The 19,462-nt window shown below is 36.7% G+C and overlaps 1 protein-coding gene across 1 annotated transcript in view; it reads left to right on the top strand.

Moving 5' to 3' along the window:
* The window catches only part of ST18 (ST18 C2H2C-type zinc finger transcription factor), a 155,191-nt gene that overhangs the window by 35,059 nt on the left and 100,670 nt on the right, over positions 1-19,462 (top strand). The window contains exons 2-3 of the mRNA XM_049782434.1: positions 1,913-2,112; positions 14,732-15,520. Of these exons, the coding sequence (XP_049638391.1) occupies positions 1,913-2,112; positions 14,732-15,520 (989 nt within the window). The remainder of the gene's footprint in view (positions 1-1,912; positions 2,113-14,731; positions 15,521-19,462) is intronic.

Raw genomic sequence — 19,462 nt, 5'->3', positions numbered from 1 at the left:
AACACAACCCAGTGGAAATTATTTCTGGCAACCTTGAGAAGATATGTTAGCATTTTGTGGCATTTCTTTCAGTGACATGTAAAGCATGGCTCTCCCTCATTGCAATGTCACAGTGAAGTGTCACAATAAAACCAAAATAGTGTGCCCTCAGGGAAAACTAGGAAAAGGGACCATTTTCCATGCACACACAAAGGGTAATATTTATTATAAAGCCTTTCATTTTCACTACAAATCATGCCTGGGCTAAGGCTACTTTGCAATGGAAAATGTACAGAATGTGAAATTTCAAGCTAACGTTATATAAGCCTAATGCAATTTATGTAAATATAAATAATGTGTGTGTGTTTTTTTTAAGTAGAATGCATTTACAGACAGACCAGCATGCATAATTCTATGCAGGGAGAGTTTGTGATGTTTATAGTAGCTGCACAGCCCAATGTTTTAGAGTATAAAGAACCCTGGAATAGATGTCCCTATCCCTGTTTCTGTCACTACCAACACAGATCCTACATTTTTTGTCCCCCAAAATGCCACCTAAAAATTATTCTCCCTCTTGGATGAGATAGTTATCATTTCTAAATTTCAACATATTTACATCACACAACTAATATCTCTTTAGGTGACTTATGCATGGCTAGTAGCAAATTTGATGATTTGTGTTAAGTTGAAGTGATACTTTAAATAAAATCTTATCTATATCACTTTTATTCTCACCATATCTTTTGATTCAAGTGTTGAAGTTGATATCTATTATCATCTTGGTGAGTTAACCTTTTGGCTACAGATTATGGTCATTTGGCAGAGATCATCTAAATTGCAGTTTGCAATTCTAAATAATAACTAGATTTAGTGAGTTAACTCTATCTAGGCACCAGAATTACTGATCCACCATTTTTGCTCTTTGTTTCAAAAAGAACAATTTTAGACCTTTAGTAAATTTTGTATTATGATAAAGTATCAATTACCTTTAAGTGAGAGAGTAGACTCTTATTGCTCTGGGTCTAGAGTTCTCTTCTTTGAAACTTTTCATTGGAAACTATTATGTTTTTCTCAAAAAACATTTTAAATATATTTCATAGACTCATCATTATCAAACTCATTGATCTTCTTGGATCTGGCCAAGAGAATTTTTGTCTTAAATACACTCATTAAGAAATTTACATTAATTCTAATTGAACTATATACAGAAAATCAATTTTCAAAAGCTTCTCACAGGAACACTTCCAATGGAAAATAAATGAAAACAAGAGTAAGGATTGGTGGTGGTGGGGTTTCCTAGGGGATAGATTACAATTTTATTTTTCCTCCTTTTCTGCTTATTTCTCCTATTTGTTGAATGAGTGGGATGAAGAGGCAAAAATATAGCATCTTTTTAACTATATATTTTTGTTTGTTGGCTTACATGTCAATGGAGATGAGTTGATTGAATGTTCATATTCTGCACTCTCTCTTTTTTTCCTTTTATTTCCTAGTTAACACCCAAGATAGAATACCTCAAATATGTCACATCATTGTGGCAGATGGAAGCTTTTTCAGCAGCAAACAACTACTTGAAAATCTTGTAACTTATTCAACATAAGACACAGTTTTGCATACGTTTTCACATTCATGTTCCCTAGGATCAGCAAATCAAGGCAAATCTGGTTTCATCCTTTACTGGGTATTTAGTGTACTCTCCATTAAACCACAGATTAATAAATGCTTAATCAGGATTCTGGATGAACCTTTTTCTTGTTTGTTTGTTTGTTTTAAACTCAGGATGAGCAGTGAAATAGAATCCACAAAACTCAATGAATGGGATACTTTATTTGAGTCACAACTAAACCTTTGCTCTGAAGTTTACCCAAACTGGGCATGAAAATCAAATGTCAGCCAATAGTTAACTGTCCTCAATCTGTGTTAATCACTACAGCACAGCCTATGATTGCTCTTTGAGGAAGAAGAGACGAGCTGAAGAGCAGGCTTTTGGTGTGCCCGTCAATAAGAGAAAATCCCTGCTGATGAAGCCCCAGCACTACAGCCCAAATACAGACTGCAAACAAGAGTGTGGTGACAGGATAGAGGGAGATGAAGATGGCAGTCTCTTGGAAAACAATGACCACCTTTCCACAGGTAGCAGGGAATAGTCGAAACTGTGTCTATATTCAGAATTCACTATGGATCTTGTGTGGTTGCAGAAGCATATTCCAACTTGAAAGCAAAATGCAAACTTTTGTTTCACTGATCATCTTTCCATGGAGAGTGGTCATTTTTCATCCATGTTAAAAAGTAGAAGGATAACTGAGCCTGTCCCAAATCTGCCTATAAAAGCACAAGAGTAGTGAATTCTTTTAGAAGACGATTATATTTTTTTAATTTTTAAAAAGAATTTAAAGCTCTGGATTTACAGAGTTGTCATTACTTAGTTTTAGATATACAATGTTCCAGCACCAATCCCACTACCAGTGTCAAATTCCCTCTAAAATATTCCCAGTTTTCTTCCTCCTCCAAGCCTGCCATCTCAACAGGCACCTTTTAAGTTTGTTAAGTTTGGTTGTTAAAGTTTGAGTCTTCTGATTTCAGTTGACCACATAATTTGGATATTTTTCTCTGACCTTCCTTAATACCACTAATATATCTAAAACCCCTTCACTCCTTTCCTTGTTATTTCACACCTATCTATCTCTCCCTCCATTTTATTTCTTTACTATAATTTGGGACCACAGTGATTTAGGCACCTCCCCTTTAAACAATTGCACTCTCATGCAGTTATTCTAAATATCATATAAAAGTGATATTGCTCTAAATTTATCCTTCTTCTGGCTTACCTCATTTAACATAGATACCTTCCAGTTCCATCCATGTTGCAGTGAACTGCATGACTGCATTATTTAAAAATCTATGTGTATATATGTTACAATTTCATGATCCACTCATTTGTTGTTGGACATCTAAGTTGATTTCAAATCTTAGCTATTGTACTAAGTACTGGAATGAGTAGTGGTGTACATACATCCTTTTGAATGAATGTTTTTCTGTCCTGGGTATAGATACCCAAAAGTGGAATTTCTGGGTAATATGGCACTTGATTCTGAGATTACTGTGAGCCCTCCTTACTATTTTCCATAGAGATTGGACCATCAGCAGGGGATGAGATTTTCTTTTTCACCACATTCTTATCAACATAGATTGCTCCCTGTATTTTTTATATATGGCATTCTCACTGGTGTAAAATGATATCTCATTGTCATCTTGATATGAATTTCTCTAACAATAGTGATCATTAGCATTTTTTCATGTGCCTGTTAGCAATCTGTTGGTCTCATCAGAGGTGTCTGTTCTCTTCATCCCCTCATTTCTCATTTGTAAAACTTTATTTATTGATTGATTCATTGATTGATTGGTTGTTGGGTCACACCCAGTGGTGCTCAGGAGTTCCTCCTGGCTCTGCACTCAGAAATCACCCCCAGCAGGCTGAGGGACCATATGAGTGCCAGGAATTAAACCGGGTCCCTCTCGGGTTGGCAGCATGCAAGGCATGCTATGCTACCTCTCCCATCCATCTCATTTTTCTATGGGATTTTAGAGTTTGATTGACTTTAAAGCTGGAAAGTACCTATATTACCTAATAAGATGAATGTCTAATTCTTAAATAACCCTTATATATAAGACAATATAATTAAGCTTTAATATATTGCATATATGTAGTAAATATTGCAGTTATAAGTAAAATGTTATAGTTAGACATAAACTATTTTACCCTATACTTCATGCACTTCAACCACTTTAGGGTTGCAGTCATTTGAACATTATATATGATATATTTTATACATATAATAAATGTTTTGATTATATGTGCATATGTATTTATATACTTTACTATGTTAATAATTATCTAACCAGGGGCTGGAGAGATAGCATGGAGGGTAGGGCATTTACCTTTCATGCAGAAGGTCATCGGTTCTAATCCCAGCGTCCCATATGGTCCCCCGAGCCTGCCAGGGGTGATTTCTGAGTATAGAGCCAGGAGTAGCCCCTGAGTGATGCTGGGTGTGACCCAAAAACCAAAATAAAAATTATCTAACCATTATATGATAGAGTGATTGATAGCATATAGATACATATACATTTATATGTATATAAATAGATTTAGAACTAATACCTTTAATTAAGAAAACATTATATAAGGACAGAAATATAGTACAACAAGTAAGCAACTTGTCTTACATACTGCTAACCTGGTTCAATCCCCAGGACTCTTTATGGTCCCCTGAGCTCTGCTCTAAGTAATCCCTGAGTATAGAGCCAGAAGTAAGCCCAGACCACAGCCATATATGGGCCTTATACCAAAATTAATTAAAACATGTTATAGCACCTTTTATCACCTCAATAGAGCTGATGCAATATCATGAATCAGTGCAAATTAGCTATAACTTTAAGATTTTTCAACGTTTTCAAGTAATTTTATAGCAATACTCTACAGAGGATACCCCAGTTAGCAACTATTATTCCTTTCAGTAGGAAAATGATGCATAAAAACATTTTTTAAATTCCCACCGCCAAGAGTAAGCCCTGGACTCTGCCAGGTACGGACCCAAAATTAAAACACACACAAAGTTGCCTATGACTAAAAAATATACAAACTACATCTCAAAATTTAGAAAAATTAAAGCAATTTTTGTTTTTTGTTCTACACCCAGCAGAGCTCAGAGGTTATTCCTGGCTCTGCATTCAGAAATTACTATTGGCAGGTTCTGAGTACCATATAGGATGCTAAGGGTTGAACCCAGGCCAGCTACATGTCAGGCAAATGCCTTACCCACTCACTATACTATCACTCCAGCCCCTTGAAATTTGGAAAATTTGATTATAAAATTAAATCAGGTATACATATGTTATACTAGATGCAATTTTTTATTTAGTGGATTCAAAATATCTAAGTTATATTTTAAAACTAAGTTATATATACTTATAAAATATACTGAGTTATATATACTAAAATATGCTAAGCAATATTTTATATTCTATAAAACAAAAATAAAGCTGTTCAGTTCTTAATATATATGCATAGTAATTAATGTAGTAATATATTAGCACATAGAAAAGATATAGAAGTGTGTTGATGAATCTTTAGGAATATCAGATTCTGGTGGCCAGAGAGATAGCATGAAGGTAGGGCATTTGCCTTGCATGCAGAAGGAATGTGGTTTGAATCCCGGCATCCCAGATGGTCCCCCATGCCTGCCAGGAGCGATTTCTGAGCATAGAGCCAGGAGTAACCCCTGAGCGCTGCTGGGTGTGACCCAAAAACCAAAAAAAAATAATAATAAAGTAAAATAAAATAAATATCAGATATTCAGTGATATTGGTTTGTAAAATGTTTGACTCAGGGACAATAAAAATTGTTGGGACTGTATAAGAAGTACATCAGGTAGGGCTCTTACCTGGCAAACTCACAGCGGTTATATCCCCAGAATCTCATATGGTTTGCAAACAGTGATAACAGCTGGGTAGAACCCAAACTAAATATTTAAAAATTTTTCTTGGTAGCTATAGATAAAGTATAAAAGTTAAGGCACATTCTGTATCTGTAGCTTATCCTGCTTTTACCCCCAATGCCAGCTAGTCCTTCAAGCATCAGTGGTTGCAGCCCCAGATGCCCCAGAATTTCAGGGTACAGTCCCAAGGGCCTTAACATCACAAGGTGGCCAGAAAAAAAAAATAGCCAGCACTGCACAGCTTGAGCAGCATCACACCTTTGGGTTCTTCAGTGAGCTACTATTGGCAGAATGGACCCAAGCCTCCTTAACACCACTTGGGAGACAATCCCCCCTCCTATTTAGTTTTTGATGCTGTTCAAGTAATTTTTCTAGCTTTTTTTTTTTGTATGCAACGCATGACTTAAAGCCTTGCATTTCCTCTATAACTTATTGCATCCAACTTATAGCAACAACTTGTTGTTGTTTTATTGAATTAGTCTTTTTTTTTGGTTTTTGGGCCACACCCGGTGACACTCAGGGGTTACTCCTGGCTCTGTGCCCAGAAATCGCTCCTGGCTTAGGGGACCATATAGGATGCCAGGGATCGAACCAGGTGTGTCCTGGGTCAGCCGCGTGCAAGGCAAATGCCCTATCACTGCTCTATCAACCCAGCCCCATCAGTCTTTATTATTATTGAAAATAAAAACTTCAGGGTATATCTAACAGTAAAAAGAGTTTTGAATCATTGTGGTTAAATTCAGCTAACATAGTTCATCAAAACATTAAGAAAAGGTACAGTTTTACACGAAGTGTTCTTATAAGAGTGATGAGGACTAGGAGTAGGATTTCCTTTTGGCTTCTCATCTACTGTAGTTGAGCAATCATTCTAGTTGCTAATATTAACTAAAACATATGTAATCAGATGTATTTAGTTGAACCTCCAGCTACATAAATTAATAGGTACCTATTTGCAGGTTCACAAATATTGACTTTTATGTTTAATATTTGAACCATTGCTACAACTACTAATAAATGTAGTAAAATTATAGCAATAGTGACATTTACATCAAATCATTACTATATTCCAATCACATGAATTATATCACTTAAACCAACCAACAATTATGGGAGGTATGTATGCTTATGATCAAAATTTTACTAGTTATATCCCTGAGGATCAAACAAATTTTGATGCTTAATTTGACTTATAGGGATCGAAAGAGAGATAATTATGCAATAATTAGAGGAAAAGAAAAATAATGATTTACCAGTTACCATGCTTAATAACCAAATTTTCCCATATTCAATCTTCAGAAAGCATAATAAGCAATGCTTCTATGATGTTAAATCATAAAATCACATTTTTAGAAATGGCAGGTTTTAAGTAATTGATCCCTTGTCAAATGAATACAATTTTGAATTGTCCACAATTGTCTGAGCAAGTTTTCCCCCACTCTCCAGAAGAGACAAGAGTTGAGAAGTGCTCTTGTCTAAAACAAATCAATTCTTTTTACCTATTTCTCTGAAGACCTTTTTTTCCCTAATTTAAGTGTGTCATTCCAACTCCAAGTATTAACTGAGGCACTTTGTGGCAATCGTGTTTTCAGCAGGCTGATCAGATGATGAAGAAAGGGATAGTACTGGTTCCAGAAAGTCATAAGCTTGATTCTATTTCTTGGCAAAACTTCACCCTATTTCATTAACTGGCTATCTATCAAATGGCCATAAAAGAGAACATGGACAGTCTGCAAGTAGCATGATTTCAAAGGGCCACACATATCTTGCAGAGGATTAGCAGAAGGTAGGACTATGGTTGGGCCAGGGAAGTAAATGATCACTTCAAAGTCTAAAAGGTACATAGCGTTCCCTCTCAGTGTGTAACACATTTTGGAGACACAGAAACTCAAAGGACTGAATAATACTTTCATACATCTCAGTAAATAGTAGATAAAAGGGATTCACTTCAATCTTCAAACTTTGAAAAGTGAATTTTTCCTGGGACTTTTTAGTCCTTTCAAAAGGAATGTACTCAAGGGGCCGGAGAGATATAATGGAGGTAAGGCATTTGCCTTGCATGCAGAAGGATGATGGTTCGAATCCTGACATCCCATATGTCCCCTGAGCCTACCAGGAGCGATTTCTGGGCATAGAGCCAGGAGTAACTCCTGAGCACTGCCAGGTGTGACCAAAAACAAACAAAGAAACAAAAAAAAAAAAAAAAAGAAAGAAAAGAAATGTACTCAACAATCCTGGAAAGCTCCTTAACACATAACAGTAACTTAGATTTAGAGAACCAAAATTCAATTAAGTGCAACCCAAAACTTGTTGTGATTTTCAGAGGATTATTTTTGTTTTGTTTTTTCTTTTTTTAAAAATAATATCTTTATTTAAGCACCATGATTACAAACATGATTATCGTTTGTTTTGAAGCTTGAAGTAGCTTTGATTTAGAAGCTGACATAGATACAAAGGATCTATGATTTCTCCCTCCCAGTATTACTAGGTAATTCACAGTAAAGACCAAATTAAAAGCAAATAGGTGCATCCAAACTTTTACATATCTGGTAACAATATGTATTTGTTTATTCTAAGATAAGAGCTTAATTTCAATTTCAATTCCTCTTCCCTCTCTTACTCTTCAAAATGCATTCTCGCAGGGGCCAGAGCTCTAGCGCAGCAGTAGGGCACTTGCCTTGCACACGGGTGACCCAGGATGGACCTCGTTTCAATCCCTGGTGTCCTATATGGTCCCCCAAGCCAAGAACTATTTCTGAGTGCATAGCCAGCAGTAACCCCGAGCATCACTGGGTGTGACCCCTAAAACACAACCAAAAAAAATGCATTCTGGCATCCAGAACAGAAAAAAAACAGTTAATTAGGTAACCATCTTTCTGTCTAACAGTAGTTAACCCTAGAAATATTTAAACCCATATAGCTGAGCTATAAGAAATTCATGGTGGGGTTATGTTCAAGATTATTTTTTTTGGTTGTAGATGTTGGTTAGATTTTGTTTATTTTTGTACATATTTCTAATTGCTTTTTCACTAAAAGTTAACTGACAATTATATTAGAGTATCTTCTCATAACTAGACATTTGAAAATATCTAAACTTGGGAAATAATAAACTGAAAGTATTCTGGAAGGTATTTTTTAAGGTTTGCTATCAGTAGCAGTATTTTTCCTGCATTGTGAAGACCATAGAGTTGGAAAGGCCTTAGCCTATAAATAGCCAGAGAAGAAAATACTTTTAATTTGAGTTGATATAAAAATAACAGGAAGATATTGGTTTAAGTATGTTAATATATTATTGGTTCAAGATATATTCAATATATATATGTACATATATACATATTGAAACATATATATATATATGTTTCAAGTATGTTAATATATTATCTAGTCACAAAATCAATTCCTTCGCCTTTTATTTTTTATCACACCCGGCAGCACTCAGGGCTACTCCTGGCTCTGCACTCAGAAATTGCACCTGGCAGGCTCAGGGAACCATATAGGATGCGGGGATTTTAACCACTGTTTGTCCTGGGTTGGCTGCATGCAAGGCAAGCACCCTACCACCATGCTATCTCTCCATCCCCTCCTTTTGCTTTTTAAACATTTTTGTTTGTTTTTGTTATTGAATAATCATGAATTACAAAGTTACAAAGATATTATTATTTGAGATTCAAATATTTGAGGTTCTAGCTAAGTAGATAGCTAGATAGCTGCATGGCATTCTGTCAAAAAACATTCACTTTGGAATTAGAAAACCTCCACTGATATGGGGATGGAGTGATAGCCTAATGGTAGGGCATTTGCCCTACACACGACTGACCCAGGATGGGTCTGGGGTTCAATCCCCAGCACTTTATGAGGTCCCCTGAGTCAGGCACGATTTCTGAGCACATAGCCAAGAGAAACAGCTGACTGTCACTGGATGTGGCCCAAAAACCAGAAGAACAAAAAAAACCTCCACTGATTTCCAGCTTCCTGTTTCTCTCAATGTTCAGCCAAACATGTCAAGGAAGATCATTTTATAGAGAACTCATCGGCAGGCAAACGGAGTGTCAAAGTACTTGGCTGTAGGTGTACCTATCTGAGACCCTGGTTTTAGGTGTAGCTTCCTGAGACCCACCCATTTCTGGGAGGGGTCTTGGGAACCGGATATTAGGTGTAACCTTACCTGCAAGACCCCTCCCATTTCGGGGAGTGGTCTTGGGATAGGTAGATAAACCCTGGAGCCTTGGGATTAGGGGTCTCTGCCCTGCTGTGCTTGCGGGCTTTAGGTTCTTGGAGGGGTCTTGCAGGTAAGGTTACACCTAATATCCGGTTCCCAAGACCCCTCCCAGAAATGGGTGGGTCTCAGGAAGCTACACCTAAAACCAGGGTCTCAGATAGGTACACCTACACTTGGCAAATGTCTGAAGATGAAAACAGAGCTGATATCTCCCTGCCTACTCTATCTCTCACTCCTTAAAAGCCAGGAAAACTTGTTTAGGAAGCTGAATACTGGAATCTATTGTGATTGTGCCTGTGTAGCCACAGAAAAGATGCATGGCTTGATGGAAGGAATAATTGTTCTTATTTTCTGACTTATTTGTTTCTTTCCATACACTTGAATCTCACCAAGTATGACCCTAGCTTTTTAATATGCTGTCCCAAAAAGAAGTCAGCAAGAACTCATTCTTAAAAAAAAAAAACTGTTGATAAATCAGAACAACAATGCACACCCCTAGGAAAGTTCAGCACTGACATAGTTTAGCCCCCTCTCAAGTCTCTAGAAATAAAAACTAAAGAGCTACCCTGTTGCCATATTGTAGGAAACTCAGGCTTTCTATTTTATTTATTGTATATATGTATTATATCATATATAAAGGCCCAATTTTTGCTGCTGTTAAAATCTTCACAAGTAAATAATCACTGGGAGCTGATATTATTTAACTGCTAGTGTTATCTAAGAGTTTCTGCTCCAAGTGTTGCTTTAAGCAACAGATTCTACTCCCAGTTCCCCATCCCTCAGAATAAAGGCAGGCACTGATCTGGAATTTATTAAAGGAAGTCAAAGATCTTAAAATTTTCAAATCAAAAAAGAACTCTTGCATAGCCTCTCTTATATCTGCACTACTTATATATTACTTATATAAGCCTGAGGGCCCGGAGGGATAGCACAGCGGCGTTTGCCTTGCAGGCAGCCGATCCAGGACCAAAGGTGGTTGGTTCAAATCCCGGTGTTCCATATGGTCCCCTGTGCCTGCCAGGAGCTATTTCTGAGCAGACAGCCAGGAGTAACCCCTGAGCAACGCCGGGTGTGGTCCAAAAACAAACAAAAAAAACTTATATAAGCCTGAAAGCATTTGAAACACTACTTTGTTTTATATTATTAAACCTGAAGGCTAATACAGATACTGTATTGTACATCTTCATTTTGTGGATCAATTTAGGACTCTGCATTCCTAGGAACACCCGCACAACAGAGGTGTTGTGCAGGTCTCAGGTATCCTCCAACATTTCCTTCTTCTTATCTGTACTTGGGCCAAGGAGAAGAGAGGCATCACTTCCTGAATACTGGACACTGGCACATCTTTCCCTGTACTCCCCTGCAATCCTGCAGTGCAATGCAAGACCTTACTTCTAGTAAAAAGTAATTAAGAAACCCTTGAGTTCATACAGAGACCGGTTCTGAGTCCACACACAGTTCTGAGTTCCTCTGACACTAAAGATTGGGATCTTCGGGCCCGGAGAGATAGCACAGCGGTGTTTGCCTTGCAAGCAGCTGATCCAGGACCAAAGGTGGTTGGTTCGAATCCCGGTGTCCCATATGCTCCCCCGTGCCTGCCAGGAGCTATTTCTGAGCAGCCAGCCAGGAGTAACCTCTGAGCATCGCAGGGTGTGGCCCAAAAACCAAAAAAAAAAAAAAAAAGTTGGGATCTTCATTCTATATCATTGCCAAGGCACCAAATGCAAATGCACTGGCATAATATAATAAATATATAATAATATAATATAATATAATATAATATAATGTAATGTAATGTAATATAATATAATGTAATGTAATATAATACAATATAATATAATAAATATAATAATGTAATGTAATGTTATAATATATTATCTTATATTATCTTATATTATAATTAATATACTATAATATCATATCATAAATATAATAATATAATAATATGATATGATATAATGCAATATAATGTAATATAATATAATATGATATAACATGATATAATATAATACAATGTAATGTAATATGATATAATACAATATAATTTAATATAATATAATACATATAATAATGCAATATAATATAATGTATCATAATATAAATACTAAAGCACTAGGGAAAATTAAAACTCTAATGTATAAAATTCCTAGGAAACCCATTACAAAATTAGGAGAGACAGCACCTCATCAAAGATCTGCCAGGTTTGGGGTCAGAGCGATTGCACAGCAGTAGGGCATTTGCCTTGCACGTGGCTGACCCAGGATGGACCTAGGTTCTATCCCCGGCGTCCCGGTTGGTCCCCAAGCCAGGTGCGATTTCTGAGCGCACAGTCAGGAGTAACCCCTGAGCGTCAAAAACTAAAACAACAGCAACAGGATCTGCCAGGTTGAAGAGCTAACTCAGCATTTTTCCCTCCTAGAAGTATAGTGAAATCTAGAGTGGTGCGGGGACATAGGAAGTGGGTCTGGAGGCTTGCGGAACATCCCTGGAAACCATCATGTGTAAAGCATGTAGGCACCTCTACCAGAACAGCTCTTCTTTTGCCGAGGGATAATTAATAAATATTTTTCTTTAGCATATAACAAACAGTTGAACTGCACAATTATGTAAACTGGAAATGACCCAAAATGCTAGTAGCTGGCAACAGCACGCTGAAATGCATTGTCCTGCACATGTGCATTTTTTGTCACCCCCGCCTCTCTGGTGATCTGCACTTAATAGGAATATTTTAAACTACGTAGCTAAGCAACAGAGGTAATTGTTGCTTTCTAGAGCTTTTGTTAGCACTCTAACACAGCCCAAATATGCATAATTAGGTATAATGTCTATAAATCATTATTGTACACATGTGGGTAGTTAAGTGGAGTGAGAGAATAGTTCAATGAATTGAGCATATTCACTGAAAATGCTTTTTATTTGTTTTCTGTAGTTCATAATACTTTAAAATTATCATAACCCTTTACACTTTTTCTTAATAGCCAACCGTATTATTGAGAAAAACTTCATTTGCATTTTAGAGTCTGTTCAATATATTATTTAAACCTGGAGTTCCTCTGATATTAATTCAGAAGAGCATAGACCATCCTCTCAAATACTATGTGCTTGTTTATGCAGTCTCTCTTCTAGGAAGTAAAATGTTAAATTTTTCAGTTTATGTTGAATAGATCCCAACAAAAGGCTGCACCCTATAATCAGCATTATTTAAGGGGCTAGTGTTGTGACTAAATTCTTCTCTTCATCCAAAAATGCTTTTAGTTACTATGGCAATATTTACTTGATCCTGGCAGTCCAGTGTTGATTTAGGGAGATAATTACCAGAAAGGAAGATGATGGAGATGTATTTTTGAGTGTCCTTGTCAGAGACAATGTTTATAAAAAATTAAATGAGACCAAAAAAGGCAGATTGTCTTTTGCACAAACAGCCCCTGCTGTAGCCCTTGTGTAGACGGCTTTGCTTTTCTCCCTCCCAAAGATGGTTATTAGCACAGAATGCTTTTCACTTGGTGTCTTTAACAGTAATTAGGGGATGCATTATAGTTTCCCATCCCCCTCTCATCTTTGTGCTGTTTTGGGGTGGTAGTGGCTGGTGTTCTGTTGCATAGGAGAGGGCCATTGGTCTGGCACATTACAGAGTCCAGTGTGTGCTGAGTGTCAGTCCATCCTTAGCTGGGTCACAGATAGGTCTGCAAATCATCACACCCTCCATTGGTGCTTGCGTATGAAAAAGGTTTAGGTAAAGTAAATAGACCTTTCCATAACCATACAGACATTTGTATGTATTATATATAATGACAGTGAAGGGAGTGGCATTAACAACTCACAAATACACCAGAAAACAAATGCAGTGGGCATTCCTAGACAGACTGACACTGGGGAGCCAGGCACTGAGCTCCTTGACCTTCAATATTTGAGTCAACCCTAGTTCATGTTCAACTTGTTAACGTTCAACATCCTTCAATTATACCCACCTCATCTCATTCACTTTTTTAAGAGTGGTTAGGAGTCCTAAGCTACAGTGCTCAGAAACCAATGCTGGCTCATTCAGGAATGAACCCTGGCAGAATTTGAGAGCATTTGGGGTGTCAGGGATTAAAATTAGGGTCATCCAAAGCAGTCTTATTCGTTATTCCTGGCAAATACCTTACTGCTTGTACTATGTCTCTGACCCCTGGTCTCATGTAATTTTTACACTAATCATGCAAATAGCATACATGAAAGTATATTACTATTTGGGATATCCTTTGAACATGTTCATTTTACTATTTGCCTTGATTTACGTTTTTCATTTACCTTTATTTTCTTCAACGTAAAAATTTGGGGGGGCAGGGGGGTTTGGGCCACACCTAGTGACGCTCAGGGGTTACTCCTGGCTATGTGCTCAGAAATTGCTCCTGGCTTGGAGGACCATATAGGATGCCAGGGATCAATCCCAGGTTTGTCCTGGGTCAGTCACGTGCAAGGCAAATGCCCTGCCGCTGTGCTATCACTTCAGCCACTTCAACATAAAAGTTTTGTGTGACAATTTTGGAAATGAACATAAAGTCTTGAAAACTTCAGTATTCTTTCCATTATTATTTTTTCATAGATGCAGATTTTATTTTAACTACCATGTCATAATACCTGAAAGTATATTTGAGTATATTATATTAAAGAATATAAACTAAGGAAGCTTAAAAATATGATAAATAAATCTCTTTATAATATATAGTATCATACACATTTCTTTCTTTCGGTTGTAGAAAATAAGAAATGTAGTAGCAATGCTGACATATTCAGAACTTGTATTGAGGTTCTATTTAAGTACCCTAAAAGCACCTCATTATTAATATAATAAAATTTTAATAGTAGCTTCCTTAAGGGCAATTCCAAGAATATGAAGGTTTTAGATTTTTGTCTTGTTTAAGAAGATACGTATTTTCCCCATCTTATAAAATTGATGTCTAAACAATATATACATATCAAAAGTATATGTTAAATTCATTCCTGTGGATCATGAGTCTAATTTTTGTTCAATTATTATTTTCTTTTTCCCTAGAAGAAGTAATGATGAAACCAATAATTAAGAACCTTGCTGCAATTGCACAAGATAATTCCAGTGGGAAAGAAGAGCGATATGGCTGTTATCAAGAGATCGTGGTCAAATCTTTAATGCATTTAGGGAACTTTGAAAGCAGTGTGTCTGTTCAGTCCCTGAGTGAAAACTTGAATGACAGTGGCATTCAGTCTCTCAAAGCAGAGAGTGACGAAGTAGATGAGTGCTTTACAATCCATTCTGATGATGGAAAAGACAAAACCAATGAGTCCCAGCTCCAGTTCTGCTCCTCAGAAGACAATGAAAGTAGCTCTGAAAGTGCAGAGAATGGTTGGGACAGTGGATCTAATTTCTCAGAAGAAACCAAACCACACAGAGCCCCAAAGTTTGTTTTAGTGAATAATAAAGACTTATCAGAAGGTCCTCCAGAAGTCAAAACGGAAGCTGAGAAATTTCTCTCTTACGACAACCTCTGTGATGCTGAAACCAACAGGCGAGACCCCCAGAGTGCTTGCATGGACAGTTTGGGTGGTAATGCCCAGCTCTCCTTCTCCAGCATGGAGGAGGATGATAAGGAGTGTCTGGCAGCAGTGGCAAAAGAGTCTGTGGATCTGGAGAAAACCAAAGGGAACTTAAGTTTATTGGAGCAAGCGATTGCTCTGCAGGCAGAGCGAAGCTGTGTCTTCCAGAACAACTACAAGGAGCTGGACAGGTTTTTACTGGAGCATCTAGCAGGGGAAAAAAGGCAAACCAAAGTTACTGACATGGGTGGAAGGCAAATCTTTAATATTAAACGTAAGACATATTTTGCATTTATGATAAAATTACTTTAGGGTTGAAAAAAAATTCATAACATTTGACTGATTCTCCTAGATAGCTTTGCAACAATTTAGTGCAATTTAAAATATAAAATTTAATTCTCTAATTCTTTTACCAGTATAATTAAACTGGTCGTTTATTTTTAATCTATTTAGTCTACTTTTTATAATTTTCACAGGTTAAAATATATATAATTTATATTATAAACTAAACAAAATTTCCCTGTTCTTGAAGTTTTACAGATTTAGCTTTTTATAACGTTTTCATGTGTTAAAGAAAAGATCACTGCTTGTATTTCTTTTAACTTAATCATTTTAAAGATATGTAATAGGTTTTCTTTTGGGGCCACACCCCATAGTGCTCAGGATTACTCTTACTCTATCTATACTCAGGAGTGCCTTCTGTTGGGCTCAGGGGATCTTATGGTATGCCAGGAAAGGAGCGCAGGTTGGCCACATGCAAGAGAACTGTCCTACCTACTGTTCTATCTCTCTGAAGCCAATATGTACTAGTTTTTTAATGAACTTTAGTAAATAACTTAGAAGAGCTAAAGCAGTATTGTATTTGATATCAGTTTATTATTAACACAATTCCTGAAATTTGATTGTTTTTCCTACCATCTTTCTGGATGGTTTAGAGTTTCAAATAATGTCAAGTTACTTTTTTGAGTCAGATAAAACACTTTAATCTGACTTGATCCTTCTTAGGATAGAATGAGATTTTAATGCTTTTCTAAGCTTATTTTTTCCTAGTCTAACTATAGGCTCACAATATCTGGTCCAAATTTGAATAAAAGTAAATGTGCTGGAAAGAAATCTTAAAATTTTCAGATAACTTGAGGATCATTGTATCTTCTTTCCTATAGAGGATATTTGCTTTTTCCACTTTACCCTGAGTTTTACAAAGATGAACTCAACAATGGTTTCTAGGGTCTGATAGACATTTCCAAGTCAGGAACCTTAAAAGTGCCTGTAGTGCTAGTGTAAATGTTTTGTTTTTGTTTTTGTTTTTTTTTTTTATGAACCCATAACTTGTTGCTTCAGAACTCATTTTTGTTTGTTTTAAAAGTAGTTCCATGGGTGACTCTTTAAGCCTAAATTTCATGGAAATAGGGGATCATATTTTTTAGAGAAAATCAAAGGTTTCCAAAAATAGATGTATTTATGTTGTTTTGGGGTTCTGTTTATTCAGATTTATCTAAAACTAAGCTTTTCATATTTTCATTTTTATCCACTTTAGTAGTCACCTGCACTCTTTTTTTTTTTTTTTTTGGTTTTTGGGGCACACCCGGCGTTGCTCAGGGGTTACTCCTGGCTGTCTGCTCAGAAATAGCTCCTGGCAGGCACAGGGGACCATATGGGACACCGGGATTTGAACCAACCACCTTTGGTCCTGGATCGGCTGCTTGCAAGGCAAACACCGCTGTGCTATCTCTCCGGGCCCGTCACCTGCACTCTTGTTGAATTTTTCTTTCATCTCAGAGATGGAGGATGGGAGATAATAAAATAATGACATATACTGGCAAAGTAAATAATCCTATGCTCAATGTACTCCATGAGTTGGTGTGGGAACAGATTTATAATGTGATTTGTGACAGGACACTCTACTTAGCTCTGTGTCCTTCACAGAGCAATGTGATATACTACTTACTTACAGTGATGCATGTTTTTTGATGAACAAAATCAGATGAAAGACAAATTTGTTTTTAATTTCTAAGATACATATTTTATATGTTTTGCACCATTTTATAATTTTACCATATCTGATATTAAAATAATATTTCATTATATATTTCCATATTTTATATGTCAATTTTAATTTTTTATATTTTAAAATTACTTTATTTAAACATCATTACAACGTCATTCATAATACAGTTGGTAGGAGGATATTTTGTTGCAAAATTGTTCATGATTAAGCTTCAGTCAGGCCATACACAACACCCTTCTCTACCACATTTCCTACCACCAATGTTCTCTTTTTCCTTCCTGTCCTACCCTTACCCCTGTAAGAAGTCATTTTTGTGGCAGATAGCCTGTGACAGATTTTTTTCTTCTCTTTCTTTCTCTATCTATATATCTATATTTCTATATCTCTCCCTCGCTTTTTTTCATTTTAGACACTGTTTGCAATATTGTTACTCAAGAGGTTTATGAATATCATTTTATCTTTCTTCAGCACCTGTTCTTGTCCAGAGTGATCATTTCCAACTATCATTGTCACAGTAGTCTCTGCTGCCCTAACTATGCTTCCCTTTTTTTTTTTTTTTTTGGTTTTTGGGTCTCACCGGGCAGTGCTCAGAGGTTACTCCTGGCTCCATGCTCAGAAATCACTCTTGGCAAGCTCAGGGGACCATATGGGATGCCAGGATTTGAACTAATGACCTTCTGCATGAAAGGCAAACACCTTACTTCCATGCTATCTCTCCGGCCCCCTATGCTTCCCAATTTTTGGTGCGAAAGTGAAGAGAAAGGGACTTTCATTCACTGCTAGTAGGAATGTAGACTAGGCTGACCATTTTTGAAAACAATAGGATATTTCTCAAAAACCTAGAAATTTAACTTCCATATGATCCAGAAATACCATCCTAGGAATATACCCTAGGGGTGCAAAAACACAATGCAGAAATGTTCTCTGCACTCCCATATTCATTGCAGCACTATTCATAATAGCCAGAATCTGGAAACAACCCAAGTGTCCTAGAACAGAGAGTGGCTAAAGAAACTGTGGTATATACATACACAATGTGATACTATACGGCTGTTAGGAAAAAATTAATTAATGACATTTTGCTTGTATAAGACTGAATGTGGAAAGTTTTTTTGCTGAGGGAAGAAGCAAAGCTGAGTCAGAGAAAGGGGCAAACATAGAATAATCACAATGATTTGTGGGATATTTAAAAAATAGTATGGTAGTAATATATAGAGAAAATAGAGAATAATATATAGAGAAAATAGGAGGACCAGTCCATAGTTGGAAGTATCTTTTCACCTTTTTTTGGCTAACATACAAAATAGTGATTAATTTTTCCATTGTTCATATCTCCCTGCCACATCTTTTTCTTTTGTGAAATTAATTAGTGATGCCATAGATTAATATATTGGATTCTTTTAGATTTTTTATTAAAGCACCATTATTTACAGTGCTGTTCATAACTTATTTAAGAGCACACAATGTCCCACCACCAGGCTCAACTTACTTTCATCACAGTTTCCAGGTTTCCTCCTACCCCTAGCATGCATCCTTGAGAAGTATACTTTTAATTTTTGTTGCTGTAGTCTGCATCTCATACTAACAGTGTGGTTGGCTCTGTGATAAATATAGATCTATACCTCTACCATACCACTAAGCCATCACTATGCTCAAGGCTCCTATTTTCTCTCCAACATTTCTTAACTCCTACAAATTTTTCCTTTCCTGTTCTTCTCTGTAATGTACCATCGTAAGTAATCTAGATATTCCTTATTTAATACCTTGCTTTCTGTTGTCCTGTTATTCTATATACCACAGATAAAGGAGATCATCTAATATTTGCCCTTCTGACTTATAACTTGATAATTCTTACCCCAAAAATAGTTGGTTTCCAGACTTAACAAGACTATAGTGTTTGTAAACATAGGTCATGTTCAAGACTTAAAAATGATGGATGAGCCAACAGCCCTTCATGAATGGTATGATATATCCATGTAAGAAGAGCCAGATTGGATTAGTGCGAAGAAGAGAGTCAGAGGGATACTAAAGTCAATTTTTTTTTTTTTGGTTTTTGGGCCACACCCGTTTGACGCTCAGGGGTTACTCCTGGCTATGCACTCAGAAATCGCCCCTGGCTTGGGGGGACCATATGTCCGTCCTACGCTAGCGCTTGCAAGGCAGACACCTTACCTCTAGCGCCACCTTCCCGGCCCCACTAAAGTCAAT

The sequence above is a fragment of the Suncus etruscus genome, chromosome 10 (genome assembly GCF_024139225.1).
Source record: "Suncus etruscus isolate mSunEtr1 chromosome 10, mSunEtr1.pri.cur, whole genome shotgun sequence".
In the NCBI taxonomy this organism is placed as follows: Eukaryota; Metazoa; Chordata; class Mammalia; order Eulipotyphla; family Soricidae; genus Suncus; species Suncus etruscus.
The sequence above is the reverse complement of the archived record's forward strand: the minus strand, read 5'-3'. Positions and strand labels throughout refer to the sequence as shown.